Source organism: Cyanistes caeruleus, chromosome 2 (genome assembly GCF_971803275.1).
Source record: "Cyanistes caeruleus chromosome 2, bCyaCae1.hap1.1, whole genome shotgun sequence".
Classification (NCBI taxonomy): domain Eukaryota; kingdom Metazoa; phylum Chordata; class Aves; order Passeriformes; family Paridae; genus Cyanistes; species Cyanistes caeruleus.
In genome coordinates, this window is record NC_141702.1 from 52,044,729 (window position 1) to 52,061,720 (window position 16,992).

General features: G+C 40.7%; 1 protein-coding gene across 12 annotated transcripts in view; it reads left to right on the forward strand.

The window, feature by feature from the left end:
• The first annotated feature begins 1,907 nt into the window (after positions 1-1,907).
• The window catches only part of TPD52L1 (TPD52 like 1), a 50,794-nt gene continuing 35,709 nt past the window's right edge, over positions 1,908-16,992 (forward strand). For 3 of the 12 annotated variants that reach the window (XM_086876960.1, XM_086876961.1, XM_086876964.1), the window contains exon 1: positions 13,146-13,420. In XM_086876960.1, coding sequence (XP_086733086.1) covers positions 13,375-13,420 — 46 coding nt within the window. In that variant the 5' untranslated portion in view covers positions 13,146-13,374. Of the gene's footprint in view, positions 2,037-2,296; positions 2,362-2,498; positions 2,679-7,661; positions 7,922-13,145; positions 13,421-16,992 lie in introns of those variants that run through there. The other 9 variants (XM_086876966.1, XM_086876968.1, XM_086876962.1 and 6 more) reach the window with 7 other exon arrangements.

A 16,992-nucleotide genomic window follows, 5' to 3' on the forward strand; every position in this document is an offset into this window, starting at 1 on the left:
ACTGTTTTTAATTTCAGCATGATGGGAGAGACAATGACCTTTCTCAAGCAACAACTAAGCTCCTACAACTTGATTGAGCCCTTCCAAGACAGAAAACAAAATCTGAATTATTCCAGTCTTTTCAGATATAGAAGTTAAACAAAATCTCTTGCAAGGCAAACTTGATGAAGGATCTCAATAAATCAGAGATATATGTGGGACAATATGAAAATGCATCCTGTGGTACTGTAGGTAGAAAATGAATCTATTTTATGATTAAAAATTGCATTGTGTAATTTCAATGGGATATTAATTTTCCAATAAAATCCACCTTTAAAAGGCTGATCTCCTAGCTGCATGTTGCAGGAGGATATTGTAAATGGCTGGTTTCTTTTTTCTGTCAGACATGCCACGGGATGGACATATTACTGTGGAACTCAAGACTTACGGGTCTGTTTTTCTATTTATAGCTCTCTTAAATGTAGAACTAATTTTGTTATTCACCATAACTTGTTAGGTAAAACACTGGTTGGATTTTCTTTACAGTAGAGGGCATTCTTAGTGTGGAAAAAGATGTATCTAAATGTAAAGGATAAATCAAACTCAGCATATAAGCATCTGGTAAAATTTCCTGTTGTTCAGTAATTTGAATAGCATATGCTGCTGTAAGATTTGTAATTAGGCTTGTACATAAACAGTGTTGTTAATATTGTTTTAGCCCTGTGAGTAGATTGGGTGTTGAGTTTTCATCATGCTTCATAGGAACTGCTTAGGCTGCTCTTAGAAAGCCCTGCCTATATTTGCAAAAAAGTACATTTTCTAAGTATTCTGATAGTTTCACATGTTGAGAGAAATTTCTCAGCCATTCCATGCATTCATGGCTGGGCTTGGCTTTGTGGTTTTTTTCATGTAAAAGTTGCTAGCATTTCTGAGCTCAAATCTTGTCACAGTAAGATGTCTCTGCATTTGAAATTACATGAGTGTAGGAATTTATTTTTCTGACAACCTCTGTTCTGCTTTTGTCAGTGGTAAATTCCAGCTCAAGGAGATGTCAAATCAAATTTTTAATGAAGAGAGGTTTACCTAGGAAAAAATAATGATAATTAACACTTCACAGAAATTAAAATTCAAACCCACATATGTGTATGTATTAAAAGAAAACCTTATTAGATATCTACAAATTAAAGCTGCTTTGGCCTTAGTTTTCTATTTTATTTTTTTTTTGTAAAAACAAAGTTGAGAAATAAGTAATGTTGATGCTTTGCTGCAGAATTTTAAGGAAAAAACAAACTCTTATTTTCTAGCTATAAATGTTCTTTTTTCTTTGATCAAACCACATAATCATTTTCTTTTGGATAATTTTCTTGAATCAAAGTATCACCTATTTGTATAATTTCACAAACAAATGCCCAGTACTTCTTCCATCTGCCTTTACTGTCTTGCTTTGTTATTTTTAGTAGTACAGGCCTTGAGAAGCTATGTGTTCTCAGTGCGTCCTGAACGCATTCAGCAGTATCATATATTCAAATTAGACACAGTGTCTGACTGATAAACACATGGATAATTAGCCATGGAGAGGCAGCCTTGCTAAAACAATATTCTGGACCCGTCCACAAGTGAAGTTAATGTGGACTGGTAAAAAAAATGTGGAAGTTATGTTGGCAGGAGCAAACCTAGAGTAAATCTGTGCCGCAGTGTGAACTGTGTATGGCCACACCACACAGCAATAGCAGGATACAGACCTGTGTGCTGGGAAAAAATGTAATTTTTACTTAAACTGCTAAATATACACGGTAGCATGGGCTCTGTCATTCTTTCACATGTACTCCCATGTTTCTGCCATAGGAGGTGGTAGAACTTGACGTCCACAGGTACTCAGATGAGCCATGAACTCGTTCATTTCAGGCACCTGACCACTTCACTGTGCCGCTGACACACCAGCCACGCCTCTGCTCAGGTGGCGAGCCTGTGCCGCCGGTGCCTGGGGGCTCCTGGCTTCCCCTGGGGGCAAGTCCCGAGCGCCTCCCCTCAGCGGGGGAGCGCCATGGCAGCCTGAGGTGCTGTGCGGGGGGGATGGCGAGGAGCAGCCTGAGGTGCTGTGCGGGGGGGGATGGCGAGGAGCAGCCTGAGGTGCTGTGCGGGGGGGATGGCGAGGAGCAGCCTGAGGTGCTGTGCGGGGGGGATGGCGAGGAGCAGCCTGAGGTGCTGTGCGGGGGGGATGGCGAGGAGCAGCCTGAGGTGCTGTGCGGGGGGGATGGCGAGGAGCAGCCTGAGGTGCTGTGCGGGGGGGATGGCGAGGAGCAGCCTGAGGTGCTGTGCGGGGGGGATGGCGAGGAGCAGCCTGAGGTGCTGTGCGGGGGGGATGGCGAGGAGCAGCCTGAGGTGCTGTGCGGGGGGGATGGCGAGGAGCAGCGGAGGCGCCGAGGGGCCGGCCCGGCCCGGGGCCTGTGCAGGGAGAGAGGGCAGCGCCCTCAGGGCGGCGCCGCCCGGGCCTGGCCGCAAGGGGGCGCCGCGCGGCGGCGGCGCGGGGGGAGAAGGCGGGGGCGGGGGCGGTGTGGCCCCGGCTGTCAGCGCCGCCCGAGCCGGGCTGAGAGCGGGGCTGCGAGCGGGCTCCGACCCGAGCTGTGAGCGGGCTGCAACTGGGTTCCGAGCCTCACGCAGGCTGAGCCCCCGCGCTGCCATGGAGCCGCAGGCACGCGGTGAGTCTCGTCGGGACAGAGCCCTCCGGCGCGGCGCAGGGGTCTCGTCCCTGCCGCCCGGAGCTGCGCTCACCCCTCGGGGAGGGCCGAGCCGGCGAAGGGACAGCGCCAATTGGGGAAGGGGGTACCCGGGACGGGGTACTCGGGACTGGGGGATGCTCGGGGCGGGGAGAGCCCGGGGCGGGGAGCGGGCCGGTGAGAGGAGCGCTGTGAGGGTGTCCGTGAGCGCTGCCCGGCGCCCTCCGCCTGTGGCGGCCCCAGGCTCGGCCGGGGAGTGCGGCATGACCCGGCCCGGTCCGCGGAGCGTCCTCGCCCGGCGGCCCGTCCTCCATCCCGAGCCGCGATCCCCTTGGCTTTCCTTATGGTTCGGATGTTGGCGGCCGCTTTCTCCTGCTGGCTTTAGATGTTTGGCGGTCAGGTGGCTGGCTGACAACAACTCCTTGTTTAAGTTAGTGCCATCGAGATTTGTTGGTTGGTTGAGGTATTTTTATGTGTCCTGCTCCGCTGGCCGTCCCCCTCCCCCGGTCGGGCTGCAGCCACCACCGGGGCGGTGCGAGCTGGAGCCGGCATCGCCACCCCTGTCCCGGAGACAGCCGGACGGCGGGAGCCGGCTCCAGCAGCAGACAGCCTGGTACCTGGCAGAGCTCTGGATCCATCCAGAGCCGCTTAAAATTGGATACGCTGAAATATTTCTGCAGCTTGGCAAACACGGCATTCATTCACCTAAAGCGAGCATTTTCTATTGCAACAGTTACGGCTTACTTAGCTGTTCGTATCTCTCTCTGGATAAAGTTAATTGGCGTCCAAAGAAGAGAAGAAACTTTTCATGCGAGTTACAAATGATGTTTGGGTCAGCCTAAGAGATTTAGCACAGACAGATCTTGCTCACCTTTATAATCTTCATTCTGTTTTCTAAAGAACCTCAGGGCTTTGTCACACAGGACTAAGCAGGTGGTACAAATATTTCTGCAAAGTCAGAATGTTTAGGAAACATTTTATGTCATCTAAAACAGGGAGATGAAATAAGCAGAAGACATATGCTCATTGAAACTAACTGAAAAAATAGGCTTCCCAATTCCTAATAGGATAGTTAAAATGTGCCTTTAATGCACTTAAAATAGATAATGTTGGCTACAAATACATTTGTATGTGCAGGAATACAGTAGGAAATTTGAATTCACAGTGCTTGTGAATGAGAGCTTTTTTTGCAAGTGTTGTGTATATGCTGTCCCAATGGATGCATGGCTGAAGATGCCTGCCAAAATAAATAGATCAGTGGCTCAGTTCTTGGGATTTTTAGAAGTCAGTATTAAGACTACAGCATCAGACTCTTATTTAAACTAATTTTCTGAATACATCTGTATAGGTACTATGATGGGAGTTCCTGTTCATTAAATAGGAACTTCATATGATACAGAATTTGGATAATTTCTTGTATTGTAGATCTGATAGAAAAGAGTATCAGATTCTGGTTAGCTGGATAGTGATAGATGTACATGTGACTCTTGCTCTCTCTGACTAGTAAGATGAGTAAATACGCATGTTTTCAGTGTGTGTCAAAAATTTAGGTCAATAAATGTGTTTACTAATGTATATTTAGGTCAGCAACTCTGTTACTTCCCCAGATCTTGAATGAATTCTGAATGAGTATCTAATTCTTGAGTCACTTTTTTCTTTGGTTTCTCACCTGTGTGTTTCATTTCTACAGTCTCCAATTACATAAAAAAAAAAAAAAAAAAAAAAAAAAAAGTATTGCTTTGATAAACTAGCAGTAGAATCCAAGATTTTTGTGGTAGGTATTTGCATGCCAGCAAACCTTTGTTTTTACCCTCCCTTTCCTTCTAGACTTAATTTAGTGCATGCTACTGCAGTTAGGGAGCCTTGCTGGCAAAAAGAATTCAACCTGTGTCTGATGCTGTCAAATTCAATTAAATACATCTAAGCACTGGTCAGAAGTCTGAGTTTTTCAATCGCAGTTACATGTTTTTGCAGAGCACAGTTACAGCAGTTTATTAAAACAGTAGCAATTTGCTTGAAACACTGCTCTAATTCCAGTATCTCCTTAAGCAGCAGGAGAAATGTGTATATATTTCAGTGAGTTTATTAATTGCTTCTAAAGAACTTTCAGATGCCACGGAGAAATGAATCCTGAATGGCTTGTTCCAGTGTGCTCTGCTGCTGTATTGTATTCCAGCTGAAAAGATAAAGAAAAAGCTATGCATTTAAAAGCATAATTGTGTTGTTTGTGCCATTTTATATTGTCCTTAAGGCAGGCTGTGCCTGAGTAGAGCAATTTTATGTTCAAGAAATGCATGGAAGAATAAAACACAGATTTCTTCAGAGCAGGAAAATAATTTTTGTCAGCATTTTTACCTAGCAGCATGAGTAAACTTTATGAGTCTTAATGCAACTGTGGACAAAAGAAAAGTATTATGTGTAAATGTATCAAGGTACTGGGTAGAGGTCACAGGTAAATGCCATGAGTTTCTGGGTGGCTCAAGGCACAACATAGTGTCTGTCCATGCCTCAAAGACTGTGAAAATTAAATGCTCTGATATTTACTTTAAAGTAGTAGAGTTCATGGACTGGAACAGTATGACTCCTATGCTTAAACATATTGAATATATCAGGCAGCATTCATGTGAATGAACTAGATGAGATGGACATCAGACAGAGGGTAATAGTAATTCATGTTAAAATTATTTTCTAAAAAAATAACCATATGTTCCATGTAAGAAAAAACCATGTATAATAAAATTAATAAATTTTGCATTATATAAGTTTTATCTTTAAGCCTCTGTGTGCTTTTCTCTTTGATTACTTTTCTTTTTGATTGATTACTTTTTGTTCTTAATGGATGAGCTGATCTGGGAACGCACCAGCAAGGCTTCTACTAGGCGCTAAACATTTCCTGAGAGCATATTTGGTTTCCTTCCTACAGCTGCCATTCTTAAGTGAATTCACATTTCTCAGGTGAAAAGTTTGGAAGTCTGAAGAACTGTGTTTCTCTTTGAAAGGGAGGAAGATCTGAACTGTGTATTTGCCATACACAGTCATACTCCAGATCCAGATTAATTATCACATGTAGTCCTGCTTTCCAATTTAAAACTGTGTATGTCTTGTAATAATTTATAATAATGTATAATAATAAGCCATGTACCATGGATGTCTTACTCTGTCTCTCATCTGAGAATTCCATGTGACTTTTTAACACTGGAGCTTTGCTCCTTACACATTTCTCTCCTTTTGCAATAATTCTTCATTTCTTCATGCATCCAGATATAGTTGTACCTTCTTTCCCTGTCACATCCTGTCTTGATTCTTATTCTGATAAAAAGCTTTGATGTGCAGCTTTCTGCTCCCCTTTTACCTACACAGGTAGCTCAACCAGCTGCTTGCACTCCTGGCCTCTGAGGGGGTTTTTGAGGCATTTCCCTGTCCTAGCAATTCTCCTTAGAGCTGTTCCTGACAGATGTTCTGCATGGCCAGCTCTTCATTGTAGCCATAATAGCTTGCGGTGGCTACACTCCTCACCCCTGTCAGGTATTGTGGTGAGAGCTGTGGTTAGCTCAGATGTTGGATGACTCCTCGAGGCCTTACCTTGTAGGCTTGCAGCACCTCACTTTTCCCCTCTGCTGTGTGCAGCTGGCATGCTCCTTCTGGGATCCTCAAGCCAGCTGCGTCTGCCCTGTAGTGTTACAGAGCAGAGGCAGTGCCTTGGCATGTGCATTTGAGTGAAGCTTTTGTTCAGAGGAATATCTTCAGAAGCCACTGCATTTTCCCAGTGCCCTCACCCTGCCATGGTGGCACCTGCCATCTCAGTCAGGTGGTCTGAGGTCTCCGAGGCGGGAGGCAGTGGTGAGGAGGGCTTGTGTTACCTGTGATACGATGTGCAAGACTTGCCAAAATGGCACTGGCAGCTTGGTCAGTGTTCTCTGTTCTTGCTAGCTTACTAGCTACTCCTAATCCAGATAGGAATCTGGATAGTCAATCTTGCAGTGGGGAGATGGGGATAGAGAGCACACGGTGATGTTACCTCACTGCAGCAGCAGTGCTGTAGCCATCACACCAAAGCAGTGTCTTGCTGGAGAGGGCAGCATCTTCCCTATCCTTGTGTTTGGGTCTGGTGCTTTGCCAAGGAGCACTGACTCATCTGATCTATGTTCACCTTTTCCCTAAGGACAGAGTAAAACTACTGGTTTGGAGCTGGTTTAGTATAATTGTTTTATAAGAAGTGCTTGTCCACATGTGCTTTTTGAGGCATCAGGATTCAATCTAGCTGTCCAGGGGGTTGTGCTGTCTCTGCCTTCTAGAGCTCAGCATTGCCCCTCTATGAAAAGCAGGAGAGAGGACTTTGCAAAGGGTCAGGAGGATATTAGAGTAATTGAACCAGCCAGTGATAACCTGCTTATTTCACTGCACAGTGGAGGTTTCAGCTGCTGTGCTAGTAAGACCACATGAAGAGGAGGTCAAGTGAAAAAGGCAGGGTTAAAATTTATGGTAGGATTCTTAAATATTTAACAAGAGTGCACAAAGCTTGAAATAATAGCTCTTCCATGCTTCTTATACTACAAGGAGAGAACATGCATGTGTAGAATGAGTTATTTGGTATATCAAATTTTAAGCAACTAAATGTCTGAAATCAAGTGCAGTGTTTCTCTTTTACACTTTTGAACCTGTACTGTTTTTAGCCTCATGACTCTTGTCACAGGTTGAAATTCAGTTTGCTGAGGCTGAGAAAACTTGTGTGGTTTCATGCTACACCTGAGAACTTAAAATAGCATCCTATGGGATTCAGAAATTATATATAAAAAAGAGACCTGATCTAAAAAACAGGCCCAGTCTTACAAGTCTTTTTAACTTTGACAGTTTTGCAGCCATGAGGACATAAAACGTAGAACATGCTAAAACAGAGACATCTAACCTTAAATCATGTTTTAAAATTCTTGCACTATTTTTTTCTCCTGTGTCTTACTCTCGCAGGTCTGGTGGTATGAGCCCTACAAAGCAGCACGAGTATAATCTGAGTCTGCTCTCTGTACAAAAAGTGCGCTAGTGGAAAGATGAGTCTGCTGATGATGTCCTGACGTGCCTCACTGACTACTACAGTAGAGAAACGTGTAGAACTTTTGAGGTGCTTTGTTTAGATCATGTGCTGCTTGAAGAATGTGGCAAAACCTTGGCTGCAGATTGCAGAGGGTTTGAAGGAAGGTTGCCATATATAGAAATTTATGTATCAACTGGTAGGTTATTTTAGCGCAATCCTGGAATTTAGATTTAGAAAGAAGATACTCAACCCTTGGTTCAGAAAGTGTTTTGAATTCTTGCTTTCTAATTAGAAAATGCCTCTTGAGGTAATAGATAAAAGTGAGGCCTGGCCAGGCTAGTTTTATCTGATTTTATTTGTATCTCATAAAATGCACAGTTGCAATGCCAAATTATATATATACAGTACACTGTAGACATATCACTGCTGTCTAAAGTGGGCCTTTTGGCTGCTGCATCCTCTAAAACCATCTTGTGTGAGAAATGGTGAGAAGGGACTGACAAGTATGGATTTTAGTATCAGATGTCACAATGACCTTCTTCAAAACCCTTCAAAACTATGTAAGTGGATTCTTTAGGACAGAGGTAATATTACTTAGCCATCTTTGAGGTCCATGAATCAAAATCATATCTAACTAAGCTATCATGATTACACTTCTGCATCCATGATGTGGTTAAGTGTTGCAGGTGAGTAATTATAAAAGACATATTTAGCAAGTGCTTGTATTGTACTTTAGCAGTGAATCTCCTTTTTCTTTCTCTTGTGCTCTCTCCATCCCTCTTTCACTTAATACAAAGAAATAGAACAGCAGCAGTGAGGATCTTGTTGCAGAAGTTCTTATTAAAAAGTGTAAAACAATTGCAAGAAAGCAACAGTTACAATTCTGATACTTCCTGAAGTGCCAGCCTACCATAATGATAAAGCTCTTATAGTGTCTTCAATTTTCCCTCTTCTGCTTGGGTAAATTTTACCTTTTCTGCACTTTTAGGATTTAAAATTGCCAGATCATAAAAAGGGCTTCTAAAAGGCTGCTTGTGTTAATTAATTACTTCTGTGTAAGATTTCTTGAACTTTTTGATCCTTTGTTACTTATTCCAGTAAAATTTTATTGTTCTTATATTAATGGCATGATTAACCATGAGGGATCCACTATTGGATCCCCAAGCAGACAAGAAAGATCCCACTGCTAGTTGCATAACATGCTAGGAGTTTCTGTATTGTCTTCACATTACCTGACATGTTTTCTTATATAAGCTGGTTGTTGAAAAATGCTTGTAGCTAAAACCCCAGTCTTTTACAGCAACCAAATAATAATACATCAGTAAAATTTATAAAGACTGGTTTACAGAGAAAAGAAAGAGTCATGGTTATATGTGTGTATCCCATGGCCAGATAAAATATCTTCTCTCACTTAGCTTGCTTTCCAGCTAATGGGCTTTGAGATGCTTATGAGCCATAAGTAGTCAGGGAGCCAGTTCCTAGATTTTTTTTTTACATCTTTGCATTTCTAGTCACTGAAGGAGAATCCAGGGAGCTCAGAGAAGTAGTCTGCAGGTATAAAGAACAGAAGGAGGTCTAATGACTTGTGTCATTTCCAGAAATGGAAGACAATAATATGTCTTGAGCAGTCAGTTCCTTCTGAAGCAAGAAGGGCTGTCAGGAAGAGTGCATACTTCTGTTGTTCCTGTTGGTCTTCTAGGGCTTGGTTTCTGTAAAGTTTTCCTGCTCTCACCACTAATGTACTTTAACCAGCAATTATCCTTGCTGTCCACCAAGAACATAATGAAAGTACACAGGAACTAAAACACTAGTTCTAGTGAGCTTTAGGCAGAGAGAGACCTAAAGTTGCATTTGGAAAACATTTTTGATATTCATACAAGTGTAAGGTGCCTATAGATAAGGTGTTGATTTTCCCAGTGAAAAATGTTTGCACAAAATGTTTATGTACCAGGCAGTGCAGCTTATTTTCATGCACTTTCTTGCTGAAAGGGTTAATTTTGTTTGTTGATCAGTGAAGTTGTTAGAACCAGATCCTCTCCAATCTGTTTCTTCCTCTTGTGAACCTTTCCTTTTGTTTTTTCTTTGCATTTATACGGTCTGATTTTTCTCTGGGTTGTTAATTGTGAAACACCCTTCCTCCTTAGCCATCCAAATACAGTTGTCTCTCTTTAGTACCTGTGCCATGCTTTCAAATTGTATTTAATAATTGCCTAATAATTAAAGTTACTAATATGTAAATTGTAAATAAAACATAATTTAAAACTATGTATGGTATGAATTTAAAAGACTGTATGATTTATATTCTGTAAATATTTATAAATGGTTGCTGAAGGGAGGTAGGTAATGCTTTCTGTGTTTGCTTCTTCAGTAAAGAGTTAGGTTTTTCTGTGTTCAGATTCTGTATTCTATGTTTTCAATTATCTTTTCATCAGTTTCATCACCAGGAAATTGCCTTGCCACCTGGGTGGGACTAAGGTGACGCAGGTTTGTGGTTACAAAAAGGTGGCTCATAACCCTCTAAAAGTTTTAAAATACTTCTGCGTAGTTGACTCAGAATAGCTGTTTTCATTGTGCTTTAGGTGGATTTAGTAGTAACTTGTCAAGCTGATATTGGCTCAGGCATTTTAGGTGCTTATCTAATTCCTCTTTATATGTTTCTCATTTGAATTAAAATGTTTTTAAATGCACAAAGTAGACTTCAGGTCACACTAAGATTTTTAGAGGATGATATGGAGCAAATGTGTCTAGTTAGAAAATCTTCTGAAGGCCTTAGATACTTTATATTATTTCTCTAGTGCATGCTACGCTGTTGCTGGCTAAATTTTCACTAAGAAATGATCAGAGATAGTTGTATTTAAACACACCCTGATTTTTCTTAGAGACGAGTAAAATATATGTACATTACAGAGTTAGAGGGGCAATTATGCCAGGAACAGAAGATTATCTTGTGCTTAAAGTATTTTAGGTAGATGGCAGCTATTTAACTTATTATTGTGGGAGGAAGGAATCAAAGTCATAACCAGAGAGAATGATTTTTGCCATGTCATTATCTAACTGGTGCTGTGCACTATTATGTGTATATGAAGAGCCAGTTAAGCCGTGTGCTCTTGCAAGAGAAAATCCTTCAGTCGTGTAGTAGGACAGGTGGTTCTGATATCAAAGAAAAGATGACTGTGTAGAAGGAACAATTACTTCAAAAGCCTGATTAAAAAAAAAAAAAGGCTGCTGAATAATGTCATTCAAACATTCATATAAATAGAATCACAATACAGACTTGAAGACTTAAATAAGGTATTTGCAGAGCTAAATAACAGATATTATGAGGAAACTGGAAGTCAAATACTACAGGTAGAGGAAAAATGTGTTCTCTTGGTTTTAAATTGCTTCAGAAAATAGAGAAGCGTAGATAATCAGCAATATAGATGAAGCCTGCAGTAAGCACAAGGAATAAAGAAGAGTATGTAATGATAATAGTTTGTACCCTTTTAGGAGAGGCTCAAAGATAGGAACTAGATTTAAACCTAAATCCAGAATTAGAAGGCTTCTCAGTTGTGTCCAGTTCTGCACAGAAATATGGAGCATGGACATGTCCTGAAAAGGGAGTGGCAGTATTTTGGTCACAGTTATGTGTTGTGCATGGGAATCAAGGATGGAGAGGGTAAAGAAGGGAGAAAAATTTCAGCAATTAAGGTGAGTAGGGATGAAGATGTGAATGAAACTTATTAGCAGAGATGCAAGTATTGGAGTTCTCATTTATTTCAGAAAAGTAAGTTGTGTTATGTCCATCTTGCAACAACTTCTTCAGTAAAATATTCTTAAGGTAGTAGGAGAGTGAAGAGAAGACAAGGACTGTCTTGTGCTCATTTTCTTGACCTTCTTAAGGTACTGAAGTTAAAATAGGCATTCTTTCACACTGGGTGATCTGTAAAGATTCTAGGTCGGAGGTTTGAATTATGTTCTTGCCACTTGAGTGTGGTCTGTGCATGCATGCAACTTCAGCAGCATGGCAACTCATGCCATGTACTTAGCTAAACCCCATCCTTCTCTTGCCAGTTGGCCTGCCATTGCCTATGCCCACAGCAGCTGTCAAAGAAGCTCACCCTATTTGGTTCAGGGCTTATCTTCCCAGCTGATCTTCAAGGAAATAAAAAAAGCCCCAACTCTGCCTGTCTCAGCTGCCATTTTCTGCTGGTGTTTGAGGCTGAATTGGGGACCTCAAAGATTGAGACTGTATGATGTAGGTGGAAGTGCCAGTCTCTGTCTCCTGGTCCAACAAGTAGCCCCTCTGAAGCATGGTCTTGGTGTCACTAGGATGGCTGCATGGGGCATGCTGCCTGTTTCTACACAGATAGCCAGGGCCCTAAATCCCAGGTGCCTCCACTCAGAGCCCCGCTAAACACACAGATTTCTTTGTAATGGCATTTTACATAACACTGAGTGAGCAAAGCCACAAAGTTAATGATGCCAAAAACTCTGAAGGCCTTAACATGGAGCTTCACACTTGGAGCAGAATAGTAAGTGCTTCATTTCACACCTCAGGATGCTGGCAAAAATGCTTGTGGGAAAAACAAATGAACCTTGGAGCTGGACAGACCCAGATAGATGGTACTATTCTGACTGAAAAGTGTTCTGTGTGGCCTGTGTGCAGAGAATTACTATTACACTAATTCCAAATTCCAGGTTTATCAGAGCAACCCGCTGCAGAAAGACATCCTGGCTGAAAAGCAGTGCATCTGCAGGAAGTGGTGTGGCACTCAAATGAGCTGTTTGTCAATATATTTGGAGTATTTCCTTTAAAAAATAAAAAATTGTTTCATCTTGAATACAGGGCATATGCAACAGAACATTGCCATTGTGTCTATTAAAATGTGTTGTTTTCAAATAATATTCATATAAATGAGCTTTATTTTTATTGGTTTTAAATAAATTGAGTTGCAGGTAGATGCATCCAAGGGTGGATCAAGTTTATTTAGGGAAGACTAGCGGAAGTTTCCACTGTCATGACACACACCCCCACCCTCCAATCCTCTACCCCATTAGGAAGGCAAAAGTGCACTGCTGCAAAGTAGCTAGTCTTAATTATGAAGGGATTAAAGGGTGAAGCAGGTGGTGCTTAAAAAATGGGGGGCTGGGAGGGAGGAAGGCACAACATACAAGACATATCTGCTCTGAGAAGTGTGTTGATTCACTGCCTCATTTTGGTGGCAATGAGCTTTTACATAATGTGACATAAAACTTAAGAAAAACTCTGGGAAAAGGAACTGTGCCTTTCTCCGAACTTAGGGAGTGATGTCAGCTCTGGGGCCTCCAACTTTAGAAAGGTATGGAGGGCCATAGAGATAATGAGAGAGCTGAGCACCTGTCCTAGGAAAACAGGTTGAGAAAGTTAGTGTTGTTCAGCTAGGACAAGAAAAGGCTTTGAGGAGACCTTACAGCACCTTCTAGTACTTGAAGGGCGTCTACAAGAGAACTAGAGGGACTTGTTTCAAGGGCATGTAGTGGCAGGACAAGGGGAAGTGGCCTTAAACTGACAGGAGGAAATTCTTTACAGTGAGGGTGGTGAGACAAAGGAACAGGTTGCTTGGAGAAGTTGTGGGTGTCCCATTCTTGGAAGTCCTCAAGGTCAGGTTGGATGGGGCTTTCAGCATCATGGATCTAATGGAAGGTGTCCCTGCCCATGGCAGGGTGATTGGAAGTAGGTGATCTTTTAGGTCCCTTCCAGCTTAAACTATTCTATGATTTATTGTTGCTAGTGTGTAATTATGCTGCCTACAAAGCTTAGTCACAGATCATGGATATTTTGTGCCACAGTATGCAATAAAATAGTCCTGGCCCTTTAACACTGTGATCTTTACTCTCCCAGTATGAGAGACTGATCACAGAGGGGAAAGATAATTTGTCTCTTTTCTCCCAGCATTCCTAAATGTGAACGTTATTATATGTAACAACATAGAGACATTTATTTTGTATTAAAACAATGGGGGTAATGAATTTAAGTGTGAAGAGAATAAAGAATCTATCATGTACCCAATTATAATTATTTCCTGTGTATTTCCCTAGTACATTTGCAGGACCAAAAGTGACACATCTGTCTTACAGGTTGAAATAGCTGAAGGGGGGTGTGAGGAAAGCAAGCAACCTTCTGGCTTCAGCATTATTTTGCTAATTTTTAAATTACACTTTTAAAGATCTTGTAAGTTATGTGTTTTGTGATCTAAAGGACACAAAATATGACTAGATGAAGAATTTATTTTTTAATTAAAAAATATAATTTTATTACTTTTTGCAGTACAGATACAACAGATACATTGTTGGAAGTTAATTGAGGAGGCTTTTGAGTTTAATTATACTGCAGTTAGATTGCTATCTAATTATATTCTTTTGCACCTGGCTTTAGAAAAGTACAATAAACTGATTCATTCTTAGGAGAGAAAGGTTATTAAATCCTGCCATTAAGTTTCGGTGATTTTGATTCAGTGGAGCAGATGCGTGATCTTAATTATACAATTGATAGGATTACCGTCACTTCTACCAGCTGAGGATGGGACCCCAGGTGCCTCTCTATCCAGAGATGAGAGATATGTACTGTCATGTATTTTTAGTAGGAAAGGGTGGGTTTAAGAAATGTGACTGACAACTTCCACCTCTGACTGCCAGCATTTCCATGTCATAGCTCTTATCTTCCCCTACATTGTTTTTTCTCTAGTTTGATTATATATGCATTATTCCTTCATTTGTTTTATGCTGTGTGTTACAGTTTCTAGAGTACCTTATTTGTAGAGAACAAGTCCCTTTTGTGATGCAGTTATCCACTTTCTCATTCCCTATTATTCCATTGTGACTTCATCTTTTTCTTTTTTTTCCCGTTTTTCCTAAAGAAAAAGAGATGACACCTCTTCCACTTGAGGCATTTTTTTCTTACCATTGACATCACAGAAAGTTGTGCAGCATGATCAGAAAGCACAGAAAGTTGTACAGTGCTGTCATTACTTACTTTTAGTTTGACATAATAGAAGGAACCTTCTACTGTCTTTAGACTGTTACATTTCACAACAGTTGCTTTGTTTTTGCATAGCTACTGCTTGAAAATGTTGCCCTTGTCTTGTCCAGGCATTCAGGATTATTATTCTATACAGGGAGATCTTGCTATAGGGTAAAATGTGTAACATCATCTTTGCATTCAGAACGTTTCGGGTGATTATTTTGTTTGGAAGATCAGTTCCCAGGTTGAAATCTTAGGCTCAAGCAAATTATATGTATTTTTTAACTGTTATTGCTATTATCATTTTATCCATTGTGTTTCTGTGTTTGGCATGATTATCGAACTCCTTATCCATGTGTACAGTTTCTTGGTACAGTGGTCAAGCTGTTGTTTCTTTTCTGCCATTTTTTTGAGTGTAGATTGTCTCTTTTCACTGGCATAGATTGGCAGCTGTGTCAGCAGTTTCTGGAGGGACAATAAGGTAGAGACATCCTCAAGGTATGATTAATTTATTTTTATTATAATAAAACTGAGAAAAGAATCAGCACATGGATAAACTGACTGTTTATCCAGGAGCTTCAAATTGAAGCCTTTTTCTGCCTTTGTTTAGAAATCTGCCAGTCTATCTTATATCTATGGATAGATTTTCTTACTGCTTGGGTTTGCAGGTGTTAAGAAATGGAAGGGAAAGCTTTAATAAAGTCAGTAGTAAGCTCCTCCAGAGTGACCGGGGACATCTACTGCGAGATTTTAGACTACATACTGGAACTCTTGAATACCCAAAAGCTGTACTCTCTCATCATCTTGACACTACTGCCAACCAGCTCAGTTGAGAGAGGGTATGAACACAATTGCTCATCCATCTCTCTCTTCCAAGGAGCATACTCAGCGCAAAGAGTTGCTTTCTGCAACTGTGTGAGCTGAGCTCACACAGTTGCAGAAAGTAGAACCTAGATTTATCTGTAATGTTTACATTTTTAATCTACATCACCTGTGCATCTTGAATATTTCCCTCTCTTAGCCAACACCTTGGTCTCTGAGTTTGTTTTTCAATCATAACTTCAAAATCAACCTTATATTCTCAGTTCTCAGTCCTTTAGGAGAATGGCAGGCTGTATGTAATTGTTAGGCTCAAGCCTAAGCAAATTCAAGACAAGTTCAGACTTGTCCACAGTTAGAACCAGACACAGAAGGGACGATCTACCTTCACTAGTTTATTTTCTAGGTGAATTAAATGATAACATATTTTCCTATTTGGATCTTCCAATAATAACTTTGTAGTGGAAAAAATGGTATGGAAATCCTTGCAACTTCTGGTACTTTTTTCTGATCAATTTAGTTATTTAGTATATGCTTCTAGTCCCCCTTCTCCCCCCCTTAATCTCTACATCTGGCATTAAGACTACATTATAAAGAAGATCAAAGACGCTAATGCAGTGTCTGGACAGTTCCTTTGTTCTACTTACCATTTCATCCCTTTGAAGACTTAATTGCAATTTAAATTTGTGAACAAGTATTCTCCAAATTTAAATAAGGAACTCTAATGACATGGCAAAAGAAGCTGTAGCAAGTAGTTTTGCTTACTAGTAGTGTTATGTAATTTGTTTTCTCACTGTTTGATTTGAATGCTAGATAACAAGGTAGATATGGTATTTTTAATTAGCTGGAAAACAAGAAAGCAGAGAAGTAAAAGCACTTCAGTTCTTAAATGCTTTGTTAACACAAAGGATCATCTGTATATTTCCCTGAATGAATGTTAGAAAAATGTACACAAATGGAATTTTGGTGTTTTTAACCGTGATTTTACTGTCATTATGGTTAATTCAGGAGATATCAGTGCCTATAGTGTAAGCTTTTCCTTTTGTTGGGTTTTTTGGGGGTTTTGGGGTTGTTACTCTTTTTTAAGCAGTCAACATACAAGAAATAGTCTGATACATACTACTCTAGAACATGGGTCTGAGATGATTACAGAGAAAATACATAAAAAACACTAATAAAAACATCTTTATGTAGTTAATCTTTAAACCTGAGCAAGTCTAAAAATCTGTCATGGACTTTATCATTGGTTATTTTAAATTTGCAGAATAGTTACAGATCTTCTAGATCCTAAGTGGTTTATTAAATTTTTTATTCCTGCAATTCTACTGGCAAACATATGCGCAGGTATTGATTGATGCTGAAGCAGTTTCTTGCATTAAATCACATTTAGCAGCAGGCTATAGAATTAGGGTCACTAGTCTTAGCTACAAGTACCATGAAGAGTTTTCTTTGGGAGAAAACTCAAA